The sequence below is a fragment of the Medicago truncatula genome, chromosome 8, assembly GCF_003473485.1.
Source record: "Medicago truncatula cultivar Jemalong A17 chromosome 8, MtrunA17r5.0-ANR, whole genome shotgun sequence".
NCBI classification, from domain to species: Eukaryota; Viridiplantae; Streptophyta; class Magnoliopsida; order Fabales; family Fabaceae; genus Medicago; species Medicago truncatula.
The window spans coordinates 5,443,346-5,471,312 of record NC_053049.1 but is presented as its reverse complement, the minus strand read 5'-3'; the positions used below and the strand labels follow the sequence as shown (position 1 = coordinate 5,471,312).

At 33.4% G+C, this 27,967-nt stretch overlaps 4 protein-coding genes across 4 annotated transcripts; 1 reads left to right on the top strand and 3 right to left on the bottom strand.

Annotated features, from left to right (window-relative positions):
• Window positions 1–1,207: 1,207 nt before the first annotated feature.
• On the bottom strand, window positions 1,208–10,743 carry LOC25500448 (protein ROOT HAIR DEFECTIVE 3). Its single transcript, XM_024772702.2, has 23 exons — window positions 10,574–10,743; window positions 9,504–9,653; window positions 8,995–9,061; window positions 8,805–8,907; window positions 7,970–8,040; window positions 7,743–7,806; window positions 7,591–7,656; window positions 7,433–7,480; window positions 7,279–7,341; window positions 7,133–7,189; window positions 6,726–6,884; window positions 6,566–6,634; window positions 6,386–6,477; window positions 6,142–6,220; window positions 5,742–5,907; window positions 4,806–4,930; window positions 3,977–4,239; window positions 3,793–3,889; window positions 3,544–3,708; window positions 3,207–3,311; window positions 2,638–2,732; window positions 2,275–2,371; window positions 1,208–1,811 (listed from the first exon to the last, which is right to left on the bottom strand). The coding sequence occupies exons 1-23, from the start codon at window positions 10,575–10,577 to the stop codon at window positions 1,581–1,583; spliced, it is 2,436 nt and encodes an 811-aa protein (XP_024628470.1). The 5' UTR covers window positions 10,578–10,743; the 3' UTR covers window positions 1,208–1,580.
• A 2,707-nt stretch (window positions 10,744–13,450) lies between these two features.
• Window positions 13,451–16,199, bottom strand: LOC25500447 (50S ribosomal protein L30). Its single transcript, XM_013588867.3, has 3 exons — window positions 16,037–16,199; window positions 13,909–14,115; window positions 13,451–13,821 (listed from the first exon to the last, which is right to left on the bottom strand). The coding sequence occupies exons 2-3, from the start codon at window positions 14,104–14,106 to the stop codon at window positions 13,699–13,701; spliced, it is 321 nt and encodes a 106-aa protein (XP_013444321.1). The 5' UTR covers window positions 14,107–14,115; window positions 16,037–16,199; the 3' UTR covers window positions 13,451–13,698.
• Window positions 16,200–19,122: 2,923 nt separating this feature from the next.
• LOC25500446 (transmembrane 9 superfamily member 7) lies at window positions 19,123–23,611 on the top strand. The gene is made up of 7 exons (XM_013588866.3): window positions 19,123–19,334; window positions 20,502–20,666; window positions 20,772–20,881; window positions 21,039–21,147; window positions 21,239–21,351; window positions 21,776–21,926; window positions 22,015–23,611. The coding sequence occupies exons 1-7, from the start codon at window positions 19,194–19,196 to the stop codon at window positions 23,170–23,172; spliced, it is 1,947 nt and encodes a 648-aa protein (XP_013444320.1). The 5' UTR covers window positions 19,123–19,193; the 3' UTR covers window positions 23,173–23,611.
• A 425-nt stretch (window positions 23,612–24,036) lies between these two features.
• Window positions 24,037–26,123, bottom strand: LOC25500445 (uncharacterized). Its single transcript, XM_039828661.1, has 6 exons — window positions 25,858–26,123; window positions 25,644–25,696; window positions 25,321–25,408; window positions 25,122–25,220; window positions 24,764–24,888; window positions 24,037–24,291 (listed from the first exon to the last, which is right to left on the bottom strand). Exons 1-6 carry the CDS (start codon window positions 26,023–26,025, stop codon window positions 24,255–24,257), a joined length of 570 nt encoding a protein of 189 aa, XP_039684595.1. The 5' UTR covers window positions 26,026–26,123; the 3' UTR covers window positions 24,037–24,254.
• Window positions 26,124–27,967: the final 1,844 nt, after the last annotated feature.

Here is a 27,967-nt window from a genome sequence, read left to right as displayed (position 1 = left end):
TCAAATGAAAAAAAAAAATTCTAACTTGTACAAACCTTAGTACCCACTATAATTATAAAGCATCATTTATCGTCCACTTTTTGTATTATTAATTTTTAGTGTCCTATTCGGTGCAAAGAGAGATTATATAGAGGTGAATCATTAAATAAATATAGAACTGATACTGCATTTTTTTTTTTCTAAATATAAGAAATTCTCGTCTCTTTTCATAAGAAATTCTTAAATTTTAAACGAAATCAATCATTTAATACTACTATTAACTTTCTTAATTCATGTAATTTTCTTTTCATAAGAGTGTTATAAGAGACATGTAGTAATAAAAAAGTAAAAATTGCAACTTATGTGCAGATTTTCATGTCATACTTTTTTTTTTAGGGAAAATTTTCATGTCATACTTAACAAATTAATTTTCATATCTATTATTGAGTTGAGTAAATATCTTACAAAGTCGAGAGTAAATGAAAATGTTCAAATTAAAAGTACCAAGTTACGGACCACTTTGATGATGAAGTGTGTTATTTGAACAATCATTTGTGTGACAACAACCATAAATTTATAAAGAAAAGTATATATTGATACGGAAACTAAAACAATAAAATGTGAAAGTAAAAATATAATATGAGTAATGTATGAGAGATAAAGTTGTCAAAAAATTATTGTACAAATATAATTTCTCTTTGATGATTTACTTGGTTAATTTTTCCTTCAATTTCTCTTTAGACTTAGAAATTGATCATTCCTCTGAAGTTTTCCTTCATTTTTTCTTAAACTAGTGAATTAATTGTTTTGTATCCAACCAGAGAACAGTGCATTACTAGTCCAATCAAACAAACCGTTTCCATCATGGTTAGTTGCACAATTTCTATTTAAAATCATCAAGGAGGAGTAGCTTTTTGTGCAAGTAATAAAATGAGAGATAAAGAAACCAGGGTACACAGGTCGGCATGGTGCCTATGTGTCGATTTTTCATGATATACAAAATTCTGGACCACAAATATTGTGTTGCCTCAGAATATATGGTACCCAAAAATATAAAATTTTGAACATCCTAAATCTACAGGGACCCATTCCTTAAAGACAAAGATACTGACTACTGAGACATGTATATTTAATTGTGTTTGTTATTTTTTTATACTTACACGTAACCACGACATAAACCTCTAATATAATCTCAATAAATAAATAAATAAAATCATAAACACACAAGTCCAAATAATGATTTTTAAAAAGTAAAATAAAATACACTCATAAAACTGATGAAATTACAAACAAAATTGATTGCAAAACCAGAATATATTCATAAAAGACCATATAAAAATAAGCTAGCTTCAGTAACTAATTGAAGCACCCAAATTTTAAGAAACCTAATTCAAGGGGGGGACTATACCTTGAAAAAAACACTGCCCCTGTATATGGCACTTTTGCAAACAAAAAAAAAAAAACTATGCCTTTGAATGTCTTGAAAGCTCACAACTTATAAAACTCATATCAAACCAAAAAATCGTCATGCAGCCAGCAGAAACCACCACCATCTTTCAAAAGAAAAAAATCGCTATTTGTTGAAGATTGAATTTCTTCGCTTATTCATCTTTTGATGAACTGGTATATCGATTTCCATTTTCCAGTGCGGTTATGTTAGATGAAGAACTAGATGAAACAGAACTGCCAACAGGAACAGCATTGGTGTTGTTTCGTGATGTGTGTCTTTGAGGATTGTTAGCCGCAGGGTTATTTCCCTCTTCTGCTAGTCTTTTCATAAGGTTCATGATAGTTGGAACAAACTTGGTAGCCAAGGAAATGACTCCGGGAAGCTGAAAGCAGGAAAAAGAAGAAATAAGGCTACCGTATGATACAAAAAATTGAATAAACGGTTGGCAAGACCAAAATAACTCAGCGTTAAAAGTACTCCGTGTGTCTCATATTGTTACGTTTGAAATATTTGCTTTCGTCATACTATTTGTCATTATTTAATTGTATCTCAATCTCAACTCACCTAACTATTTCACTAACTACTGCATGGTTTGGTATACTCAATGGTATTCCCAAGATGTGTACATAACCTTAAACGACATTTAATTCCTTAAACGACACTTAATATTTGACGGATGGAGTATTGACTATTGATGCCTCTCAACAACTTTGAACTCTACAGAATACCTAGTGAGATTATTGGCTATAGGTTGCAAAGAAACTCAAGCAGGCAAGAGAGACACGATAAATATGAACATTGGGATTGAACAATAAATTATAAAGATAGCAGTAAAAGATACTCACTACTCCATGACGAAATTCACCGGCAATGTTAAGTTGCACCCACAGGGCTTTAATGAGAAGAAAACCAACAAAGATGACACCCAAATACAAGGGATTTCTGCCACAAAGAATGACAAACATGGGTAAGATCAATTGAATAAGATCACTTGAACAAACATATGCTCTATGCAACATTCTTATGTAACTAAAATACCGTCAACTAGTTTGTCCAACACAAAAAATATTTTTATTTTAAAGTTACTACTTTCACATTGTGCAGCTGCTAGAGGAGAGAGAGATACAGAAGAGCAAATGAAAACAAACAAAAAATAAATAAATTAAAGCAAGAAAAAAAGACATCATTTGAGTACAATTGACACGCACTTTAAAAGGGTCATAAATTCATTGAATCCCAGAATAACCAAAGCAAGTATTGCCCATGGGGGAGGTAACCAGTTGTTATGACGCTTGTTGGCCTCCTGAAAATGCAACAAGAAAATTATATCAATAAGTAAAAAATAGTAAAACTAAAACATTTTCCGAAGATTACAAAATTTTAATGCCTTGACCATATGAGCATCCATTGTAGTTATTAAACTAACCATTTTAGCTTTTCACAAATCATTATGTACTGATGCCATGTAGAACCTAAACAATACTACAAAAGAGCAAAATACTTGGGACAATACCAACAACTTTTTATATACAGGAAAAATAGAGCATGAAAACATAGTCCAGCCTAGATGGCTTAAGCTACAAGTTTCAAATATATAAAATCCAAAAACAAAATGTCATTACAATTTAAATTATTGTTGATTTTGTCACAACAAATTTTCCATTCTGTCAAAGGAACATTCAAAATCTCTTAAAAAAGGGGAAACGCGGTACTTGTGCAGAAATGGCTCGAGTCAAAGGAACATTCAAAATCTCTTAAAAAAGGGGAAACGCGGTACCTGTGCAGAAATGGCTTGAGAAACACTGTACTCTGTCTCCATCTTGAATTGCCTCCACAAAGTTTTGCACTGGACAGGTGTAATTAATGTCTTAGATGATGGAATCTGCATAACAAATTCGGTCACGACAACCGATTAGTGCCCAATATAGAAAGTGTTCTCAAACATCACTTAACGAACCCAAAAGGTAGGCATTATTGAGGTCCAAAATATATACTCATGTCAAAACTTCTTGAGATGTATTCCTATTTGCCCAATCAAATCACTAACTGATGCCAGTTAATCAATCACTCATTTTATCCAATAGAACAAGCAAACAGTAACAACAAAAATGCACCTGTTCCCAACTGCTAGTAGCTAGCGGATCAACCGCTGTGATGCTCCTACTTATATTAGCACTGCTTGATGAATCCAGCAATGCAACTTTCAATGTTTTCTCTATATCATCTTTATCACCATCATCCAAACGAAGTGCTGCCATAACAGATAGCAACTTCAAAGACTGCAAAGGGTTAAACTTGGTTAAAAAGATAACAAAATGCAATACAAACTAGGTAGCAAAATAATATTTGTAATCGTGTCATACAGCAGAGCGGGCAGTTTTAGTGATGGCTCGAATATCTTCATTCCCCGTCCAAACACGAGGCATTGAATCAGAATCATGGCTAAATAACATTGTAAACCTGTTTTCAAATATAAGGTGAGTGTCTCTACAGACAACAAACAAAAGGTAAAAAAAGTCAACTTGGATGTTATAGAAGTTTTAATACCTGTCCTTCATACGGATCAATACCCTTCCAGCTTCTTCCCTAGCCTTTCCTTCTACCACACCCCTTGCATAATCCTCTAAACTCAAAATCATGTTTTGTCTTGTTTCTTCATCCATATCAAACCCATTAAGCGCAGCAGAAAACCCTAAAACAGATGATTGAATCTCACGCTTAAGAAGGCTCCTTACTGATGGCCAAGTATCACTATTAGCTCCATCTAAAAGAGCTTCGACAGGTCCAGACAAAGATACTTTCAGTTTTTCCTGGAACAGTATTATTATCAGAAAACTTTCCAAGAGGTTAATGATTCAACTTCATGAAATAGAAACTCACCAAATGGCATGACTCAATAAAATTTCATAACCTACATAATTAAATAATTCCAGTCACCAAGCATGGGAATTGGGCAGTATCTTATACTTTTCCTTTGCCATTATTGATGGATAACATATTTTTTACAACATAGAACATACATAATATCAATCCCTTTTTCCTAAGTGAATATATTGTTGGTGGACACTTGCTTAATTTTAATCTCATTTTACCAGGCTAAAAATTTCAATATCGATCTTCTCGCACACATATATGAAGAGAAAGAATAAAGACTTCAAAATGTGATTTTTTTTATACCAATGTACAAATACTAAACATGAACCTTCGTTATATTAATACTAGGCTTCTCATACTACTTAAATAAGAAAAAACAATCATGAAATATAAAGAAATATGAAAATCAATCCTAAGAATCTAAAGATACAATCCTTGCTGATCTTGAAAGACAATCCCTTCAATATTAATAAGCTATGAATAATCAATGCTGAACACATACCTCATATGAAGAAGTAAGTTCAGAAATCTTAGCTTCACGCACAGATGCAACATGTGCATCAATATCACGCAGCAGTTTCTCTCGTACTTTAGATGTATCCCAATTTGTTAGTTCAATAACAACATCTGCAGTGATGGTATGTCAGTCTCATGTTGTAATTCAGTTCAATAATAATATACATGCTTGCAACAAAAATTATCAAGTTAACTTCTCAGATAGTACATCAGTCGAATGAACCAAATCATAGCAACTAGCAAGTGTGCTCCCGACGCCAAATCAGTAAATTATACAGTTTCCTATGTATCCACATGCCCTTATTTCTCTTTCCAGTGTTGATAGGACCCGGGGTGAGAAAGTTAACTCAAAAGGACAGTTAGCACAGCAGTTGGGCAAGCCTATAGTATGGGGAGTTTATGTTAAGAGAAATAGGGATAGACAAAACGGGAATATCCATATGGCTTGTGTCAGGGAAATTATGTTATAAGGATGCAGAGCAGAGAGGAGTTATTTAGTAGGAATATTTTATTAGTAATATATAATAAAGATATTCTCTGAATAATATCTCCTAAGTAATATATAATAGAGATAATATCTTCTTAGTATAGATATTCTCCGAATAATATCTCCTTAGTAGTATATAAGAATAAGTTCTAGGGTTTGAGAGGCTATGATGGAATAACTTTCTGTTAGGGCCAGAGTAGGACACCTCTCTGTGTTGGAACTAAGCTCTGTGGGTGGGTAAATAGACTTTCCATTCTGCTACTGTTACTATCGATCCATCAATAAAATACCTCAATTCATCTAATTCTTACTTATTACTCTTTAATTTATGTTAATTCATTTTCTGATCTTCATCAAGTGTAGATCATTACATGTTTAGGACCCTCAACATGATTCATGTTCCCTAATAAACAGTATAAAGAAAGTTCTCATTACCTGCACATGCTTTATCAAATTGATCCACACAAGACTCAATGCAATTATTAGCAGCTGCAGAAAACCTTTCCCCGCCTTTCAAAGCCTTTTCAAATGTCTCCTTGAATTTCTCCAAAGTTACAGATCTCATATGTCCCAGTGCAGATTGGTAAGCTGGTTGGACAAGCTAACCAAAAGAAAAGGTGTTACATACCCTTATAAACCTCATAAATCATCTTTACAAGTCTACAAAAGCTGTAAAGACAGAAGGTAAAGCCAACAAGCATCTAAAAATGGTCTTTCTTGATTAAATAATATTCAAATATTCATTCTCTTTTTAGTAATCATCGATTCATTTATGTTTATGAAAAAAGAAAGGTTTCGACCATGATGGCACAAGAGTTAGGTTAGGAAGAATTACTTGCAACAATTTTTCTTGAAGTTGCTTTTGTTTTGCAGTTCTAACACCTTCATCGAAATAAGTGGCCTCAGCATCATACCTAGATTAAAAGAAAATGCAATAGCTCAATTAACCACCTGTCCTCATTCTTACATGATGCATTATGCAACATCAAGATAGCAAACTCTAAGGCCACAGTTTTCATGAAAATAACAAATTGAGACCGTACAAATATTAGATGTCACATAAACTGGACTATACTCACTCCGACAAACAAGCATGAAGAAGTGAATTGATTTTTTTCCCAAATCCAGGAATAGGATCAGATTGCACAGTCTCTTCCAATTGACACCATTCCTGAGTGAAAATTGAAAGCGGTTTCCACAGCATTAGTAATTGAGATGGTCGAAATTTTGGGAAAATGTACAAAAAGAAATGTTCATACCTCATTTGCGACAAAAGCGGCATATTTCTCATTGGCAATTTCTTCACATCGTACAGTTGCAACCATAACCTACAAGAGAGTTGACCCTTCAACGGTTAATAGTTAATAAAATCAATATACATGTGAGAAAAGGTAGCAACATTGCAGCATGTATATTAACCTTGTGTGCAGGAAGGTCAAGATCTTTGTTTTCCTTAATGACTTTCCATATTTCCTGAGCACTAAAAGAAAATCCAGAAGCAGGAACTACTCCACGCCGATCCCCTGCAAGTCCACCAGGAGCAATAGACTGATTGAAACGTTGCCTCAAGCTGGCAACCTGCATTTAAATTAAATCAACACAAGAAAATATATGCATGTTAGCAAGTAAGAGATATTTATTAAACCAAAGTATCTGTTTTCAACAAGAAAGCTAAATATCTACTATAATTCATATATACAGATTAAGATGGAAGGAACATTGTCACAGATGCAGATATGGAGATGCATACACCATAAAATCCTAATAACGGGTCAGCTAATACCATCAGCAAGTAAAACAGAACGAAACTGGTGCACAATTCATACCTGCTCTCTAAATTGCTCTTCCTTTTCTTCATAACTAGAAAGCGCAACAACTTCAACCTGGTTATTTGTTACCAAGCAATAAGTTAATATAAACTACCAATAAACTATCAATAAGAATAGTAATGTCAAATAAAAAAGGAAAGTACGTTGAAAAATTCACTCAGTGGGGTATCCTTGTGGGCCTGTGGTTTAGGAACAGAGTCCCATATCTGCAGAGTAAAAAATTAAAGCAAGAAAGGTCAAAAAAATACTATAGAACAATTTAACAAACATCATATGAAGATGAAAGCATGGCACTACCTTCTGAATATCTTCTCTCAAAACAGGTTCTAGATTTTCAAGTGGTGTCTATAAAAGGAAATGGTTAATCGCACCAACAACAGATTAAAATGCATAGAATTAGAAATTAAAACTACAAATAATTACGAAAACAATATGAAAGTTTTTTGCATATATACCCTTGTTTTATCACGTATGACAAACAACAGTGTTGTTTTGCGTGGACTAAACAATCTCATCATAACCTGAAAGCATAGAATCGGATAAATGACAATTTTTCAGATTCAATATAACTGCTTGAAGTCAATAGGCTGCTGACAAAAGATAATACCTGAAAGACAGTTTTCAAAAGCGGCTTATTTGCAGCTTGCTCACGGCCAATGTCATGGCACCACCTTTATAAGTATTGCAGACGGAGAAAAATTAGTTGCATAAAGAAATAAGACTCAACTGGAAAAACATCAAAACAACCAAGTACAGGCCGCTAAACAGACTTTTAACTTTCTGAAATTAGCCAGTACTGAAGATGTCTTGATAAAGAAGAGGGGAAAAACTCACATGTTTATTAGCACTATATCTGAGACAGCAAGAGCAAACAGAGCACTCTGCTTTTCGAATGCAGTATCATCCTGAGAGAAAGAAAATTTCAGCATACAAGTAAGTAAAGAACCAAAGAACTACCCATTTCTCATTCTTTGTTCAAAAAAATTTCAGTGGCAGACTGCTAGTATGAATAATAATAAACCCTAGCTATTTACTATTACCATCTCATCACAGTGTAAACAGAGGATTAGAATTATCATGAAACTCTGGGGAAAATGGATATTAAAAAGGGAAATTGCACTCGGAGCCCTTGAGGTATGCGTAAATGACACACACACCCTTACTTATTTTAAAGCCAACACTTGCTGCCCTAATTTACTGGAGAAATTTCCCTCACATGCCTCCCTTTAGGTCTGTTTAAATGACATGTACCCTTCATTTTTAACAAAATAGAGGGCAGGCCAGGTGAGTGTAACTGAGGGGAGGTCAATGTCTAAGAAAATTTAGGGGTTGTATGTATTATTTATACATATCTCGGGGAAGGTGAGAGCAATTTCTTCGTGATAAATTAAATCTTGAATAATGGGAAATCAGATACTCCACAAAATTCTATAATAAACACTTTTATGTTCCATAGGGACTAGAGACACATTGGCACATATGCATCCCCGATTTTAAAATGTAAATTGCATATCGGCAACAGACACTAAATTATCATCACTGTTAATATATAAGTCAAGGTATAACAAGAGTAATCATTAATCAAAACATTTTCCCATTAGGCGGGGTCAGTCAATGGATAGAACAAAACCATAGTGTTCAAGATAAGGTTTAACAAATGAAAAAACACCTCTCCACGTTCCCTTCCATCTGTACCCTCCAAATCCATCACAAGGGTACAAGGCTCTATGCCAGCACATCTGGCCATCCAGATACCTTTGGTTGTTTGAGACCTGAAAACAAAACCATAACATCCGGTCACTAGCCTGTTATTTGAGCAAGGCTAATGTGATATGTCAGACAGTATTGCAAGATCATACCTTCCCTTAAAGGCATCCATCTCTCTGAAATTTGTATGAAACAAATTATTTAATAGTGTGCTCTTGCCTGCGCAGAGCAAAGAAAACAACAAATTAGACAGTAAAAATATTTGTTTATCGGGAATTGTACACATCTCATTATATTTGTAAGTTAGAGGAAAAACAAAATAATGTATTGAGTTTAAACAGAAGAATAAATAAAAGAAAGAATAAATGAATTCTCATAAGAATTAAGATAAGGGTGAAAGGAGTGTTTTAGAGAGATAATGAATGCATAAACCATGCCAAATTCAAATAGATTATATTGCTGATGACATTATAAGGTATAAATTTTGATTTCATCTTTCCATGACTATGAAATAATAATCACTTAAACCATTCAAATTCAAGTGAAATATATTAATTACAAAAGATCCTCAAGTTCAAAGACTACTAAAAGAAATCATGAAATCCAATTAGCATATGAAGGGAAGAAGAAAAAATAAAAGTATGGGGACAAGAAACTTTACCACTACTCTGTGGCCCCATAATAGAAACTACAGCATATGAAAGCCCACATTCACCCAATTTCACTTCCTTCATAAACTTTTCAATCCCAGAAGCATTGAATAATCCATCTCCATCAATAAGCTGAGTTGAACAACAAGTCTCACTATTTGCTGGACAACCAAATTACTCACAATGTTAGTCAAGAAAAAATCAAATGCCAAAAAGTAATACTTGCACGAATTTCAAGTATAGCACTCATTGAAATCCAACAGCAAAATAAAAACCATAGGATATGATTGCATTTGCATTTGCACTTGCAGCACTATACTATGACATATTAATAGTGAGAAACACACTTAATCAGAACAATCTAAACTCTACATGACCATCCAGCTCCAGTAAAAAAATATTTTAGTCCTCAGAAAAATAGAAAAAAAAAATTCTAAACTTGTTGCCTTGAAACTTCTGATCAAACGCGTGTCTGGTGTCCAACATGTATCGGTGTCCGACACCAACACACATGATTTCACTCGATTATGTCATTTTCTAAAATTACTACAGGTATCGACCGTGTCCTCATATATGTCAATGCTTCATAGCTGTTGCTGGTTCCACACACCATTCATCAATACTTCCATCTCAAAGAGGTTGCAAAATTACTAATCTCAATACCATAGAACAATAAAATTGATTAATTAATTAATCCACCTTCTAATTAACATTCTATTTTTTAACTCATCTTCCTCATTTCAATTATATTAACAACCTAAACCTTAACATTGGATCCATAATCAATCAATCAAAACACAAATTATGGATCAAGTTGTCACATAATTAATATCCAAAAATCCAAACAGAATTTCAATCAAAACTGAAACAATAATAATAATTATAAATAAAAAACAACAGTTAGTTTTTTTTAAAATGCATAAAAACAAAACGGATGCAAGTGTAACTGATAATTTCAATTAATACCCAGAAACTATTTCTATAAAAGATTAAAACTTTGATGAAAAAAATTGTGTTTGCAGAAGAAAAAAAAGTGTGAATTGGATCGGGAAATGGGATCGAAATTGAAAAGCGTACATACCCATTAGAGTAGAGCGTGGTAATGGAAATGATGATGGTGATTGTTGATGTTGTTGTTGTTGAGAAATGTGATTGATTGAAAGAGAGAAAAGTAAGGGATGATCGAGAGAAGAAAGAAGAATCACAAAGCCATTACCATTGCTTTGTTTTGAATTTTTATTTTTTTTTCTTTTCTTCTCTTTTCTATTATTTATTCAATTTTTGTTCCCTTTTTTATTTCATGTATAGTTTTGAGAATTTAAATTTTGAAAATATTTTTTGGAAATTGGAATGCTATTTTTTAAGCTGGTTTTCTATAAATAAAACAACAAAAAATTATGGCTTCAAAGTATATGAACTTTTTATTCACAAGTTAGAATATATGAATTTTAGTACAAACTAGTTTTAATTTGATATATTTAAATATAACTGCGAGAAAAGTTTAGATGAGTTTGACTTTAAGATGATACAAGTTTTATGGTTTGGATAGCGTTTACAGAAATCTACTAAGATGTTGTCACATGAGTAGCAGAAGATCGACTCAGAATGGTGAGTCAAATTATTATCAATTGAATCGACTTTCATTGACAAAATTATTATTTTGCTACCATAAAAAAAGTTGAATGAATGTGTGGCAAATTAAAGAAGGTTTATTATTTTTGCTTTCATAAACCAATGTTTAATACAATTTGATGTCAAAAATGAACTTTTTCTTTTAATAATCCCTATTTTAAATTTTTAGATAAAGATCATTAATACTATTTGATTGTTTACAAAATATATTGAACTTTTGTGTATGATATGATATACTACTATCTGGCCAATCGGTATTTTTCGCTTTGGACCAATCCTGTTTTGTTTTTTATCACAACTTTGGACCAATACTTGGTGTACATATGAATGAACAACGTGAGAAATAAGCAAGGTTTTTATTATCACGTCAAAAAAACTATTTTCTTATTATGAATAATTCATCAGGAATTTACTAGTGATAGAATTTGATTTAATAATTTAAAAAAGATGGACGTGTTATATCAACATTATCACATTCATTATAAATCTCTAATACAAGGAAACTTTCAAATTTTGGATATGTTAAAATATATAGTCAATTTTTCAATGGTACTATTAATATAATATAATATCATGTTTAACAATGAAATTTTTTCGTAAAAAAAAAAATGTTTGACAATGAAATTTCTTTTTATTCTTTACTACTTAAATTAGAATGGATAATAACTGAATTCTTAAAATATATAATCATGGATTTGAGTTGATAGTATTTTTGGAACAAGTTTTCATTGAAAAAGGTTACACTGTAAAATTTGAAAGATTAGTCTCCAATTTGCAGCTTGGAATGTTATGAAAAAAATTAGTCTAATGAACACAAGTAAAATAGTTCTGCACCATATACAAATCTGATTTTATTTTTTTTTGTAGTACTTTTACAATTAAACTATGTTATTGTTCAAAAAAAATAATATTTTAGTTGAAAAATGTGAATACTTCCAACCGTGACGGTGAAGAATGGGACCACACACCAGCATGGCTCAATTTTTGGTCACCTTTCGGCATGCTTTTGACGTTTCTCATTATTCATTCATCATCATGCAATTGCAATGCAAATAACAAATGCATTTTTTGTTGTTCCCACACTCTGCTTTCGGTTTGTCCTTGTTGTCTTTCATAGATCTCAAAATTCCCACACATGCACTATACTCAATTTAATATTCATAAAGGAATTTGGATTCAGCTTAATCATGCAGTAGTATTAAATAATTTTTAGTATTGGTTTAAGTTGAGAGAATGTTCTTGGGACTGAAAGAAAAATAAGAGATCATCTATTCGTACGTATTGTTGTGAGTTTGATAAAATTGTAATGAATCACTGTGATCTTACAAAAGTTATGTTTTGTAACTTTAACAAAATCACAACTCAACGTGATACCAAAATTTTGATCAAAATCTTTTTGTACATATTATTATGGTCAAGTAAAGCTTTAAAAGTCTTGTACGTGTTTACAAGTATTGATAACCATGTCTAAGAGTTTGTTTGGTTAAGCGGCACGGCAATGAAAACTACAGTAAAATTCATGACAATGTAAAACTCAATTTTATTGCTTTAGGAATCCATGGTGGATCAGTCATCCGGACGCGAGAACAATAGTAAACACAAACAAAAGAAAGTTGAATGAGTGTAGGGATTTCGCACAATGCGATAGGGTTGTGCCAGCTTTGATAGTATCTCATACCAGCATTCGTTGGAGAAGGTGGAAGAAGCTTTTACATATAGTTTACTCGTCAAAGCTTCGAAAAGATAACTTTTTACTACTGCAACGTTTTTTTTTTTTTATCAATTTTAAAGTTTTAAAATATTCTTTAACTTGTTTTTCATAGAACTGCCATGAAATGCTGTGAATAAGTAAGTAGTTGATTTGTTCTCCTTATTATATTTATTAGTTTATTCCTAGAAATAAGGACATAAATTAGAAATTGATTTATTTCCATTATACTATGTAATTATTTAGTGTAATTATATGTATAGCCCTGTAACTCTATATATACACAAGGAATAACAATGAGAAAGGCATCAAGCCATTATTTGTGACAAATGCATGTTATGACGCATTGGAAACGGGGCACCCTTCATCCACAGTGACAAACGGCAGAGTTAAGGGATTACTATAAGCAAGAACTTTGCTTAGTTACTTGCACTATTGGGTATTCCGGAAAAATATGTGGTGACTTTATGATTCGTGTGCCTCTCTATTCTTCTAACACATTACTTTGCTTCCATTATTTCTAGACCACCTCTTTGCTTCCATTATTCCGGAATCAAGATGTGCATTATACTCCTCTTAGCAAGAAAAGGTAACGAGCAATTACTAAACAGAATAAGGTATAGTGTCTAACAAAACCCAACTAGATTATAGAATAAATTATTATTCCAGACTCATTGATAGCCTGTTTTCAAGCAGATACCTAAATTTGACTAGTGTTGCATCAGTTGAAACAACTTCAAAATTATAGATTAAAAACTAAAACATGGTCATCAAAGCAAATAAACCATATGAGGCACAGCCTCAAACTTAGGCATTTGAAAATTTTAGTAGTGAGAAGACCATATCAGCAAACATTATAAGGTACCCTAAGCAGAAGAAGCAGGTTGATGGTTTATGACCAATGGAGGACGAAGAGCTCGGTGGGCTTCCTCCTTTTCTTTGCGGGCCTTGTACATCTCCTCTGTCTCAACAACAACTAACCTCTTAACCTATATCAAATACAAAGTTTGCAGATGTGGTTAGTATACAGGGAGGTATGTCATTTCAAAATGGATTTGATAGAGCTATGTTGAAACCTGCTGGATCATTCCCCTAACAGTAGGTGTGTTCCATCGCATGACAGTTCGGTTGCATTTGCCGAGACGTAGTGCTTCCAAAGTGCGCCTATGTTGCTTCCTGGTCCCCGGAATACCCCTCACTAGAGTTATATAAAGATTGGGGCTATAAGCAATTGGGACACAGGACTTAAATGCCTTGAACGCATTCATGCTCATGGCTACAACCTGACGTCAAAACAGCAATAGCAAAAAATCAAGTTAATACAGTTGTATTTGCATGTATGTACTGTGTACAATAATGGATAAAGAGAAGTTTAAAAAAAATTGAAAGGCAATCACTTAGAGATTGGGTCATGCTCGGTTAACAGACCCATTTTATTATCCGGTTTTCGCAAAGTAAACATTTGTCTTCTCCTTAAATTAGTTTTGGATTTTGTGAACTGGTTTAGAACTGAACTGGTGTTTATATGTAAACCGGATTTGATTCTCAAACTTATTTAAAACCAGTATTTTCTCTAAAATGTTTGCACCATACATGCTAGCAAATTTTTGCAATACAAAGACACCAAAATCATGTTTATGCTTTCCATAAGTTATCAGACTATATCAATTTTTTAAAAAGATTGCTATTATGCTTTCCAAGCACAAAATCAAAAATAAAATTTTATAGAGAACTGAGTTTTGTAAAATATATAGTAATAAATTGTATTGCACCGAAAAGTGACAGCTGATGGATCTAATAACAGTAGTTGACATTCATTATAAATCCTAACAACTTCCTGAAAAAACGCTAAACCATATTTATATACATACTGAAAGGTAATTATTATGAAGCATGAATCAGGAAGCACACATGAGAACTAACATTCATTTGATATTATGTGAAACAATTATCAATACTAAAGCCAACAGATTCAGACCTGCCTCCCAGAATAATAGCACAACAAAACAAACTAAACTAAAGTCACTTCAGTGAAGTTCCATCTAATTCAAGCATAACTTGTAAGAAATTCCCAAGTAATGAACTAAGAATAAACATCAAAGAATAATGCACTTCTTACTAAAGTCTTAATCAAGAATACAAAGCAAGTTTGTACAATAGCAAAAGAGAGTGCATCATATAAGAACATCTCCACAATACAGCACACCATTCAGTCACAGTAGCTTCAACCCCCTAACAACCGCAAGACATACAATCCTGCTAAACCCTGACAAAACATCTGAGCTTCTCTCTCATATATGAATGGTTTTGCACGCATGCTTAATTTAGTGCTATGTTTTATATCTTTTGGATCAAGAATCCATGAGAAGTGTGCAGTCATTCAATCAACATTCCTGGTTACTATATGCAAATGGAAATAGTGGAACGCTGATTATCTTGCTACATCTTCATGCGTAACTCATGCCAATTGGTAGAGTTAATCAGCAACAGAGTTTTCTATGATATAAGAGGAGTATGGTGCATAAGGGCAAAACTCCGTTTAGAGCGGTTATTAGGAAAAATAATTAAATAAAGGGAGCTAAATCCTAGAATTGGAGACAGGTAGAACTAACAACTGAGTTCTAGTGTAGCTCAAGTTTCCGGATGATATTTTTTTTGGGTAATCAGGTTATATTCTGCAAAACTACGAAGATTAATCCCTTGAAATACTGTCGGGCACAGTGGGGACTACTTCCAACAGAATTACAGAATTTGCTCTATTCAGAAGCACAGGGGATTGAACCTTAGGCCCCTTGTTTAAAAGGACTCAAACTCAAGCCCCTTCCACTCACACCAACTTAAAAATCTTAATTTTGTAAATTAGAACTGGATTCTAGAAGCTATTACACGTTGTAAGCTGTTTATCCCTTATTCAGTGATAACTTGAATGCAGCAAAAGTTAAAGAATGCAATTATAACAGGAAGCAGAAATTGTTTTACACATTCACATATGAGTAATTAGGTATGCAAATAAAAGAGAAAACAACAAAATCGATTATTGATTTGTAACCTCAAAACCCTGTAATCTTCATTAGGCACCGCTCGCCGCCATTTTGCGGAGCTGAGCGGCGGCTGTTATGGTAGCAAATCGTATCGGGATCGAATCCTCACGCGCGATACAAGAGTGGGGAAGAAAAATCAGTAAAATGAAAGAAAGTTTCTCACTGTTTGTGGCGTCTTTTCTTCCGACGAGGAACTACTCCGACTGCGTTTCCGGCGAGGTTTTACTTTTTCCGGCTAGAATGGATTGCTTTACTGCACCGTCGACGGAGAGAGAGAGAAGTCCGATTATAAATTATGATATCGACACTGTATAGAGTTCAACCTGCATATCTCACTGTTTGTATATATTATTATAATTACATTTTTGGCCACTCAAATTTCATAATTGTATGATTTTGACCCTTATGTTTAAAATGACCCATTTTAACACCCTTTAGTTTACCCTCTTTGTGGAATTCAAAAATCTCTCATGCATATTTATTTTGATCAATTTTTAAATAAATCAAAAAATAAAATAAAAGAAGGCATGTATGTAAAATTTTGTACAAGATTTCGAGGTATAGTATATCAAAACTCAAGATATATATATGTCACATCCTTCAATATATATATATATATATATATATATATATATATATATATATATATATGACACAAAGCAGTACATTTTTTATAAAAAAATTAGTATAGTTTTTTTCCATATAAAATCCGCAGAATTGTTTTTTTTTTTTTTTTTTATATTCATCTTAATTCATTCAAAAATTTGTTTGCAATGATATTTTTTTTTCATTTGGATCCAAGGAGGAGTATAGTTTTCATAAATTTACCAATTATAATTAAGACACACATCACTCGTCATTAACAAACCTTATTTATGAAAGTTATCATCGTGAAATTCCTTAATAGTATCACTAGAGGACTATATTAAACATGATTTAGATTTCATAGAATGTTGTCGATTTAGCTTTGTTGGCCAAGTTGTGGTCAATTGCTTGTGAATATGTTGCTAATCAGAGTTCATGATATGATAGGGGAAGTTGTGTTGTTGTTAGTTTAATATGCAACTCTATTTTTTAATGTGAAAGTTCATGATATGATAGAAGTTGTGCTCTTGTTAGTTTAATATGCAACTCTTGTGAAAAATATGAAGCTTTACAAGAAAAAGAATAAAAGAGAAGAAGTGGGAATCATGCTAAAAAAATTATCTTCCAGTACTTTATTAAAAATTGATTAATGAACAATGCCATCTTTTTTATCATGAACTTTTATTTTGGTTTGTGTTGTTGGTAAGACATGTTTTATGAATAACAATGCTACTAGCAGTTTCATTCTGCTTGTTTCAAGGTAGTTTTCAATATGAACGGAAAAACAAAAATTGTGTTTCTTACAATGGAGGATCTAAACAGTTTTGAAAATAAAGTGACAAACTTTCACTAAACACCTTGTATGAGAGAATGTTTTTTCTTTGAATTGTATCCTGTTTTTTATATGCTTTCCCGTATCCTTATCACCGTGAGAAATTTTCCATTACGGTACTTATTCTACTTCAATTTCATCCTCGTTCCTCCATTTCATTTTCCTCAACAAGCATAGTTCTCTTAATTAGATATTTAGATGCAATATGTCCTTGGTCTTGACACTTAAAACACTTAAACATTTTTGTCGGTATCATTTGGATGAATGATAGTTTTACCTTTTGTTTCAATTGTCGTCTTGAAAGATGAAGAACCCTCCTTTCTTTTGTTTGTTTGTCCTTCCAATTTTGAGAGTTGAGAGCGGTAGTTCTCTTCTTTGCATGACTCTTCCTTTTGAGTTGTTGTTCTGCCTTGATTGCCTTGATGGATTCATGCACCAATTCTTCTATCTCCATGTAATGATGCAACTCCACCACATCACTTATGTCATAGTTTAGACCAGGAAGAAATTTGGCCATGGTTGCTTCATTTTCTTCCTCCACGTTGACCCTTTATTTCTTCCATTAAGTAGAGAACAAAGATGATGAGTGTAGATTTTTTCTTGCGAATAGAAGTGTTAAGAGCACTATCATTCCATCACTTTCTTTAACATAAAGTGGTAAGTTTCATATGAGTAACATCTAATTAAAAGGTGAGTACCAAAGAATGATTTAAAAAGAATGTTGTTAGTGTTTCTCTTTTTTTTAATAGTAGTGAGATATAACCCATACAAATAAAACAAGAGAGGGAATGGGTGTCGTAGGATCGAACACATACACCCATACTCATGCTAACTGTCGTGTAGTAAGCATGATTTAGAAGTCTCGCATTGTTTAGAAAAGTAAAGATTGATAACTTTAAAATGAGAAGACCATATATCTAATACATTAAGGTTTTAGTTTAAAGTGTAGTGTCCAACTCACTTGTAAAATTTATTGTCTAATATGGGTGATTTGATCTCCTAGACTTCCTCTCATGATTCAACACTAACTAATGCACTGCGACATAAGACATTCTAATTATTCTGAATATGGATGTATAATATGAAATCGTAGATCCATCCTTATTACATTTGTACAAGAATTATGAAGTTATTTTTGTTAAGTTAGCGATCAACTAATGATAATGCCCACTCTCCAATCTCGAGCATCTATCTCTTACACCCATCCCAATATTTTACATTATATTTCATATTGTATCTCGTCCATCTATTATTATAAATGAAATGTCTTTAACTTCTTTGGAGTAAAAAAAAAAACTAAGTCACTAATTTATTAAATTATTGTGAATTACTAATGGAAGCATAATCCTTATACGAAGGAAGAGAAGTGTTTTTTTTTTTTTGAGAAAACAAAGGATGAGGAGTTTTATTAATATAATAATTTATATTTATATTCATAAGGAAATTTAGCACACCAATCACAACTTAATTGTGATCTTTATTGTAGTTAAAGTAAAATCAATATTATTTTTTTTGAAGGATAAAATCAACATTTCTAATGATGTGTCATTTATTTACAATTTAATATATTTTTTACCTACATGTTTTAAAATTAAACAGATTTTTTTTTACAAAGGAAATTAAAACATTAAACACTTAGATTAAAACTTAAAAGAAAACAACATAGGAAGCAAAATTTATATTTTTTGACAGAAAATTTAATAAAATTAATGATGAATGAATTTAATAAGCAATGAATAATGAAGAATTTAAAATTGATTAATAGTTATTAGAGTGTCTCTATCCGGTGTGGTGAGTTAGATTACCATTACAAGCAACATAATTGATTTTGTTCCTACATATAAATTCCACTTCGCATCTCTTTTTCATTCTTTCCTCTTTCTTTCTATCTCACACACCTTAGATGAAGGAGAAGATGATGGGTTGCACCGCCATCTCTGTCCGTTCAACCACCACCACCGTCTACTTCCTCACTATCCTCTTCCTTTTCTCCTCCGTCCATTCCTTCTACCTTCCTGGCGTTGCTCCTCGCGATTTCCAAACCGTACGTTCTCCATTTCTTCTTTCATCTTCCATTTTCCTCGCTATGTTCGTATTTCCTTGGATCTAGGGTTTTAGCTTTGATCTACGTCGAATCATGCTCTTTCTTTTTTGGTTGATACTGGATTTTGTATTTATTTAAGAGCTTGAATATGTGTTGTTGATTCGGATTATTTGATTTGTGTTTGGTTTGAATTGAATATGATAGATTTTGTGTAATTTATTTTATTTTAATTCAAGTCATTTGTGTTTGGATGCTTTTTTTGTTACTCTCAAAGCTTATCGTCTTAGAATCAATCCATCATTAACACTACACTATACATGTCACACACTGGACACGCCTCCGATAAAGAAGATTTCGTGCTTCAGAGCTTATCGTTAGTTTAAATCGTATGTTAATCGAATGTAATCACATGTGTTTGTGGACACGGGACCCGATTATAAGTGTTGGTACTTCAAAGATTATCGTTGGTGTAAATTGTAAGTTATTTTTAATGGAATGTAATCACACGTGTTGGTGTTGTGACCCTGACACGTGGACACACGACCTGATCAGATGTGTCGGTGCTTCAGAGCTTATTGTTAGTCTAAGTTGTTTAACCTAACTCAAAATTATCACTCTTACTCAAATTGTGACTGAGGTGGCTCAATCAAGTTTGGCCTAATTCAAAAGCACACGTTTTTGTCATGAAATCATGTTTGATAGAAGACAAATTCAATTATGATACAATGCAACATTTAACCAAACTCAAGGTTGTTCTCGTGTGGTTTTAATTTGGAATGTTTAGTTTAGTTTAGTAGAAGGATGCTTAGGAGCTCTTCATTTTCAGTATCAAGCACTTCAATTGCTATTTAAATCTTAGTGCATGTTGGGCAGCACAGTGAGTTTGCCAGAATAACAGCGAGCCACCATGATCTTGCAAAAGCAGTGATTCTGGCAAACCACGTGTGATGAGTAGTGAAACTGTGTTAGACCATTTCATTTTGAGGAAGAAAAAAGAAGAAAAGAAAACATAGCAGCGTTTGTACCTTTTTATGAACTTGTAACTGTTGATTTTGGGGGATTTGGTTAAGATAGAGAACATTTTAGTTCAATTTGTTTTTTGTTTAGTTTATAGTTTTATTGCATGTGCTTGGAGATGTTGATTTATTAGTTCACTTGTGGGACCAGGGTGATGCTCTCTATGTCAAGGTGAACAAATTGTCATCTACCAAGACTCAGCTTCCGTATGACTACTACTACTTGAAGTATTGCAAGCCCTCCAAAATTGTGAACAGTGCAGAAAATTTGGGGGAGGTTCTTCGAGGTGATCGCATTGAAAACTCAATATATACGGTGGGCATCTGTTACCTCATCCTTTATCAATTGGATAACATTTAATTCAGAGTTTTTGCCTTATATTTTGATGTCAACCTAACTGATTTTTTTTTTCTTTCTTAGTTTCATATGAGGAAGGAACAGTCCTGTACTGTTGCTTGCCATAAAATTTTGGATGCTGAATCTGCAAAGAATTTTAAAGAAAAAATTGATGATGAATATCGAGTGAACATGTAAGTGATAAATATATTGTAGTTGGTGCTTAGTTATGTAGTATGAGTTTGAGTTCATTAAATTACTTTTATGAATTTTTTTGGCCGGTTTCTGGCTTCTCTATATGTTTCTGATTTATATTCCCATGAGCCCTAAAGCTTTGAATTGAACATGCAGGGTTTTGGATAACCTTCCAGTTGCTGTTCTTAGACAACGGAGGGATGGAAGCCAATCTACTACATATGAACACGGTTTTCGTGTCGGGTTCAAAGGAAACTATCAAGGGGTATAACTCGCTAACTCAGCATTTATTTCAATTATAGAATTTAAGTATTGCTTTAGTCCCCCTAATTCTTAGAATTTCCAATTTCATACAGAGCAAGGAGGAGAAATATTTTATCAATAACCACTTGAGTTTTAGAGTCATGTATCACAAGGATCCTGAAACTGGTTCTGCTCGTATTGTTGGATTTGAGGTCACACCAAACAGGTCTTGTTCTTTTCCCCTCCACTTATCTGTGTGGGTGTTGCATTCTTAACTCAGCATCATATGATTGAATTTTTTTCATACACTGTTTTATATCTGGAACTGGAATAAGATGTTATTCAGAATAACGCAAATGAAACAGATTATATGAGAAGTCCTCTAATAGATCTTACCTTCATTATGATAATATGATGTTTCTTTTATTTAAAAGATAAAAGAACTTGTCATAGATATCTTAGTAATCAGCCATTAGCTGCTCCTGTGACCCGTCATCTTTCTCATTCTTTTGCATTTGTGCTTATCACATCCATTGAAATCATTTCTGTGAAATAAAGAGAATGTATGTTTGATTGCTTTCTAGTAGATTTCAAATGACTGCCTGGTATGTGCCTTGATTTTCTCTCATAAGTTCTATAACTGTGAACAGTATTAACCATGAATACAAGGAGTGGAATGACAAGAATCCACAGGTAACAACATGCAATAAAGATACAAAGAATTTGATGCAAGGTAGTACTGTCCCACAAGAAGTTGATACAAACAAGGATATAGTATTCACATATGATGTTTCCTTTAAGGTATTGGTGATTAAAACTTGGCTACTCATGAAATTTCACCTCATCCATTATATGATACTATGAGCTAAGATTGGCGGTACTTTTTCAGGAAAGTGAGATCAAATGGGCATCACGGTGGGACACATATCTTCTAATGAATGATGATCAGATCCACTGGTTCTCCATCATTAACTCTCTGATGATTGTTCTTTTCCTTTCTGGAATGGTGGCAATGATCATGATGAGAACTCTTTACAGAGACATTGCCAATTATAACCAGCTAGACACCCAAGACGAGGCCCAAGAAGAAACAGGGTGGAAACTTGTTCATGGAGATGTTTTCAGGCCACCAATCAATTCAAATTTGCTTTGCGTTTATGTTGGTACTGGTGTTCAGATCTTTGGAATGACACTTGTGACAATGATATTTGCTTTGCTAGGGTTCTTGTCTCCATCTAATCGGGGAGGTCTTATGACTGCAATGGTTCTACTGTGGGTTTTTATGGGTTTATTCGCTGGCTACTCCTCGGCACGTTTGTACAAGATGTTCAAGGGCACAGAGTGGAAGAGGAATACCTTAAAAACTGCGTTTATGTTTCCGGGCATTCTTTTTGGTATCTTCTTTGTGCTGAATGCTTTGATCTGGGGGGAGCAGTCCTCTGGGGCAGTTCCCTTTGGAACAATGATTGCTCTAGTGTGTTTATGGTTCGGTATATCGGTACCCTTGGTCTTTGTGGGCAGTTACTTAGGTTTTAAGAAACCAGCAATTGAAGACCCTGTGAAGACTAATAAAATTCCTAGGCAGGTACCTGAGCAGGCATGGTACATGACACCTGTCTTCTCAATTCTGATTGGTGGCATTCTTCCCTTTGGTGCAGTGTTTATCGAGCTCTTCTTTATCCTGACATCAATATGGCTAAACCAGTTCTACTACATCTTTGGCTTCCTTTTCATAGTGTTCATTATCCTATTGATCACCTGTGCTGAGATTACGGTTGTGCTTTGCTACTTCCAGTTGTGCAGTGAAGACTACAATTGGTGGTGGAGAGCATACCTCACTGCTGGATCATCAGCTGTGTACCTTTTCCTCTACTCAATTTTCTACTTCTTTACCAAGTTGGAGATTACAAAGCTGGTCTCAGGCATCCTTTACTTTGGGTATATGATAATTGTTTCATATGCCTTCTTTGTTGTGACTGGAACAATTGGCTTCTATGCTTGCTTCTGGTTTGTCCGCAAGATCTACTCTTCTGTGAAAATTGATTGATTGATTGATTACAAGCATCATAAAGTGGACAATCATCTGTGACATGAACACGGAACCTGAGTGGCTGTAGGAATTTGAGGACTGGAAGCAAATACCTTTGGGAAGTTCTCTTCCCCTGAGTCTTGAAAACCCATTTTGTTTATTGTTAGGATAGCAATTTACTGTTATTTTGTTGCACTGTTTTCTAATATTTTTGTGGTAGTTTCTGAAGTAAAGATGAGATATCTCCATATTTGTGTCGCAACGTAGTAATGATAGATCAACAATTAGTCTCGTCAAGGAATGTTTGGCATTAGGAACTGATGAGATATCTGCATATTTCAAATATTTGACATTAGCTGACAAAACTCTGGTTGAAATCTGGCACTGTTAAATGACTGTCTAGAAAGAGACCTCTGAATGTTTTTTAACATAATGACACCGCTTCCGTGAGTATTAATGGTAGAGTAAAACTATCCATGCAAGTTACCCAGTTCTTTACTTTGTATTTAACAATGAATTCATGAACACAGGTAGCGCCTGTCATTGGATGCACAATATAAAAATAAGGGAAAATTACACTAACCACCACTAAAATCTATAAATACGACGCTGACACCCCTGTAGTTTTAAAACTTGCTTCAATCTTTTCTGTTAACTTTAGATGGAGCTTTCCTTTTGCATTTAATAATTAAGGAAGTGTGATGTCTTCAGCTGGTTATGTTCAAGAATACTCGCCAAATGTTAAGGGAAAATTTTCTCCAAAAAAAGTTAACAAGAAAGGAGGTGTTCATCTTGTTTATAGGGAGATTAATGTAGATTTTAAAACTAGAGTGTTGATAGATTCATGCTAACTTGTGTTTTAATGACATATGTTAAGGATTTCATAAATAGATACATAGTAAAATATAAATTTAAACCTCAATGAACTTTGATTGTGACGAGTAACAAGTTTGTACTTAAGTGATGTACACACTCTTAAATCGAGATCGATTGCAAAAAAAAATTAGTACAGGTAAGCATGATGGAAACTCGTCCATTCAGAAAAACCATTTGGATTTACATTCTAAACTAACTCTAAGTTATCTAAACTAGCAATGTCATTAGCTTGAACATTGTCTTGATTTCCCATTTCTTTGCCTGTGAAAATACAGAAAATGGTCATTGATAATCAGTTAGCCAACCCTCCCCCTCTCTTCAAGTGGGAACAAAAGAGAGAAATGGTTCCTAAAAAATTATAAAATTAATCAAATATGAAGCATGGGCCCCTTTGAGATTAGGCATGCCCTTGTGTCCGACATGTGTCGGTGTTCGACACCGACGCATTTGTAAGATTCAATTAGTTAATTTTCTTAAATTATCACCGGTGTTGACGTATCTGTGTCGGTGTTGTGTCTAGTATTTGTGTCATTGTTTCATATAAAATAAATGAATACAAAAAAGCCCCAAGACACTAGTTAAAGAATCAAAATGTATTTCTAATTGAATAATGGAATATTTGATGCATTAGAAACATTAAATGTTACACTTGAAGAAAGAAAAAAAAACTTTTTTGATTCCTTAACAAAGATACTCCCTAGCATTTGCGAACAAGAAATGAAATGCAACTTACCAAAATGAATCCTTCTTTTCTTGTGTTAATAATTCTTCAAAAGAAATGTCAGAAAATTCCTCATCTTTTCTCTCTCCCATCTTACAGGATTTTTCCTTCTCCATGGAAACTCCAATTTCAAGCATCTTTATAGACAAAGGAATGTGTAATTAGTACATAATAACAAAATAATATGTCAGTTACAACCTGCATACACAAAATATTGTTAGGATACACAAAATATACAAAATCGATAAGGAACATAAACGAAGTAGCATACACAAAATATTGTTAGGATAAGAGCAAAATATTACAACTAATAAGCCCCATAAGCCAGAAAATGTCACATTGATGATATGTAGAGCTTGTGGTAAATTACCCTGTTATATGCTGGTGAGAGTTTAAGCTGTTGCTGAAGCCAGTTATAAACAAAAGCATCCTCTTCTAATCGTTTTCGCTCTAATTCAAGCTTGTATACCTGAAATGTGGAAGAAAAAAAACCAACACTCAATGTAGGGTATGAACACAACGTTTCCTTTAAGATGAGACATCTTGCTATCAAAAATATTCAAACCAACCTGTTGTCGAAGTCTGTCAAAAGAAGAAATGTCTGCCTTGCATAGTAAAGCTTTCGCTATAACAAACTTGCGTTGTGTTGCTTCAGCCCTGTTACAATAAGAGGGCACGGAGAGAATCAGAATAACACGCGACATCATAAAACATACTAAACTTGAGAAGAGTAGTATGAAATTCAAGTTTCGTTAAATGGAAAGATGTGAGTATGCATATATAACCCTTGATGACTAAGCAAAAATAATGCAATATTATCTGATAACATTTTTCAAGAGTATAAAGGGCACAACAAGAAAAGCTATCTGAATTTGCTGGTTTTAGGACATACTTGTGTTGTAGCTCACTCCTAGCATCAACCAAACTATTTGCAAACTGTACAACCTGCATTTTGAAATATAAAAGTGTATAAGTATTTATCTTTTATTATGTTGCTCATGTTTAAATAAATTTGATGCCAGCATCTCTTTTGAGTGCAAGTGAATTTTGATCCATAGTCCATGCTGTAATAAATAAATAACTATTACACGCACAAAGAGAGGAACCTGTGAGATTGTCAACTTTTTGGATTCATTGCATTTCACAATATTATCATACTGCGGTTTCATCTTCTTCTGCATAAAACTACTACAAGGCGTAAACAGGTCCAAGGCACCTAATTCGGGACGGGTATCCGAAACAAAATGATCCCTCTCCACCATATCATCATTCATCACACACTGACCCGACTCCAAGAACTGGTTCGGGTCATCATGGGACGCTGGTTTGGAAAAGAGAGTTGGAGTTGAGTCATTATCGTCAGGTCGGTTTAGATGAGAATCAGCCGGTGAGAGAATGGCCGGGGCGTGGGTAACGGGGTTACGGGTCGAAACGGGTTTTGGGATTGTGGGTGGTGTTTTATTACGGAGAGAGGAAAGAAAGAGAGGTATTATTATGGAAGATATGAATATGAAGAAGAGAAGAATGAATGAAAATGAGAAAATGGAATCATGCATTTGCAATACTATGTATTGTGTGAACAAAAGAAGAATTAGTACAGAGTTAGTTAGATAGATTCATATGTAAAAAAAAACGAGATATTTTATTGGTTTTTCACTTTTTGACTTTTTATTTGTTAGGGGCAGGCAGGCCTCTTTTTATGGGAGGAATGAAGTTAACAGTTGACCACGAATATTATGTCCACGTGATCACGCATTCGGAACATCGATGACTTGATGAACAACAGCAAAGTCAACAATGAGTTGTCGGAAATGTTCAGAACGCGTGAATGTGAACTATTTGATTGAACAACCGCAATGTCATGCATCACCACCAATGATCTGAATGTATGAAAGTGTGGATTGAAAATAACAACATAAGTTTCTTTTGGTTTTTGGATTGAAAAATAACAACAATAAGCCTTGTTACAACATTTTAAGTCAGTACTTTGAGTCTTCAATTTTACTTTGTTTTGGGTTTACCTAATAGCTAATTTCAAGAAGCATTGTGTGTCATCATTTTACACTTTAAGTTTGTTAGAAGTTTTGATGAGGTGTTAGAAGTAGCGAAATTTGTTAGTCTTTCATGGTTGTAGTTGACTATTTGGCATGATTTGATTAATTGTCAAGGAAAAAGGGATGAGTAACTTCAATTGTTTGAGCAAAGTGAAAATGAGTTGGAAGTTATGCATTTTAATATAGACAAACGAGTAAATATTAATCTAATAAATTAACTATTTATAAATAAAAAAAAAAAAAAAAATAAACCATTCTCTTTATTCCGGACACTATCTTTTGTAACTTAACTCCTATACACATATGTTTGATACCAAATGGTTTGTTGTGTTAATCTGCAACTTCACCTTGGTAAAACCAAATTCAATGTCGGTGGTGATCTTGAAGTATAGACTTATATTTCACGGAAAAAACTTGTACCAAATTACATAAGAAAAAAAAAAATTCCATGGAGTCTTTGTTTCATTTATTTTCTTCATAACATTCTGTCATGGATCACCTCCGAAAATTTCACGGTGCCTGAACTCTGACCAACACAATTCTGCAGCAATTAAGAATGTTTTATAACAACCTTGGTTTTAAACAAAATAGCTATGAAAAAGGCAAACAGAGAACGAACAAGATTTGATCACAGTGTTCGACCAATTGTGCCTATGCCTCCAAATGCAGAGTGGTTGAATATATTTTCATTATTCAAGCTTAGGTTTACAGATAACAACTTGTGTTTGAATATTAAGGTCCAACTGGGTTACAAATTATTCAAGCTCAAGCGACCTACCCACATCAGAAAACTATGAGTCATACCCAATATAATGTATTGAGAAAAAAGGAAACATTGATGGAACATAAAGAATGATGTTTTTCATGTGTCTAATTAGTGTTTGTCTATAACACCCTATCCACTATAAAAAAGAAACCATCCTAGAAAAAGAAGTAAAAATACCTTTTGAGAGGCATGGTATGATTTGTGAGCATTGACAGCTTCCAACGCGGTAATTTTCACAAGATCCTAGTGGAGTGCCAAAGCTAGCAAATTTGATTGATGATATTTTTTGTCCAATACCACATGACAGATGTGTTTTTGGACTCACAGGTATCTTAACTTTATTTATAATAATGATAATAAAAATAATAATAATAATGAAGTAGTAGATTAGAATAA

What these genes read in the sequence shown, in the direction of transcription:
- LOC25500447 (XM_013588867.3), bottom strand. Translation starts at nt 14,106, where the DNA reads ATGAGCATGAATGCGTTCAAGGCATTTAAGTCCTGTGTCCCAATTGCT. An exon ending in TTAGGGGAATGATCCAGCAG is followed by an intron (nt 13,822 to 13,908) that starts GTTTCAACATAG and finishes TATTTGATATAG; the next exon opens with GTTAAGAGGTTAGTTGTTGT.
- LOC25500448 (XM_024772702.2), bottom strand. An exon ending in ATGGAAGGGAACGTGGAGAG is followed by an intron (nt 8,041 to 8,804) that starts GTGTTTTTTCAT and finishes TCTTTCTCTCAG; the next exon opens with GATGATACTGCATTCGAAAA. An exon ending in TTCAAGAAAAATTGTTGCAA is followed by an intron (nt 5,908 to 6,141) that starts GTAATTCTTCCT and finishes TCTTTTGGTTAG; the next exon opens with CTTGTCCAACCAGCTTACCA.
- LOC25500445 (XM_039828661.1), bottom strand. Translation starts at nt 26,025, where the DNA reads ATGAATGATGATATGGTGGAGAGGGATCATTTTGTTTCGGATACCCGT. An exon ending in TCTCACCAGCATATAACAGG is followed by an intron (nt 24,889 to 25,121) that starts GTAATTTACCAC and finishes TTGTCTATAAAG; the next exon opens with ATGCTTGAAATTGGAGTTTC. An exon ending in GAAAAGAAGGATTCATTTTG is followed by an intron (nt 24,292 to 24,763) that starts GTAAGTTGCATT and finishes GTATTTTCACAG; the next exon opens with GCAAAGAAATGGGAAATCAA.
- LOC25500446 (XM_013588866.3), top strand. Translation starts at nt 19,194, where the DNA reads ATGAAGGAGAAGATGATGGGTTGCACCGCCATCTCTGTCCGTTCAACC. An exon ending in CTCCTCGCGATTTCCAAACC is followed by an intron (nt 19,335 to 20,501) that starts GTACGTTCTCCA and finishes TTGTGGGACCAG; the next exon opens with GGTGATGCTCTCTATGTCAA. An exon ending in GATGAATATCGAGTGAACAT is followed by an intron (nt 20,882 to 21,038) that starts GTAAGTGATAAA and finishes TTGAACATGCAG; the next exon opens with GGTTTTGGATAACCTTCCAG.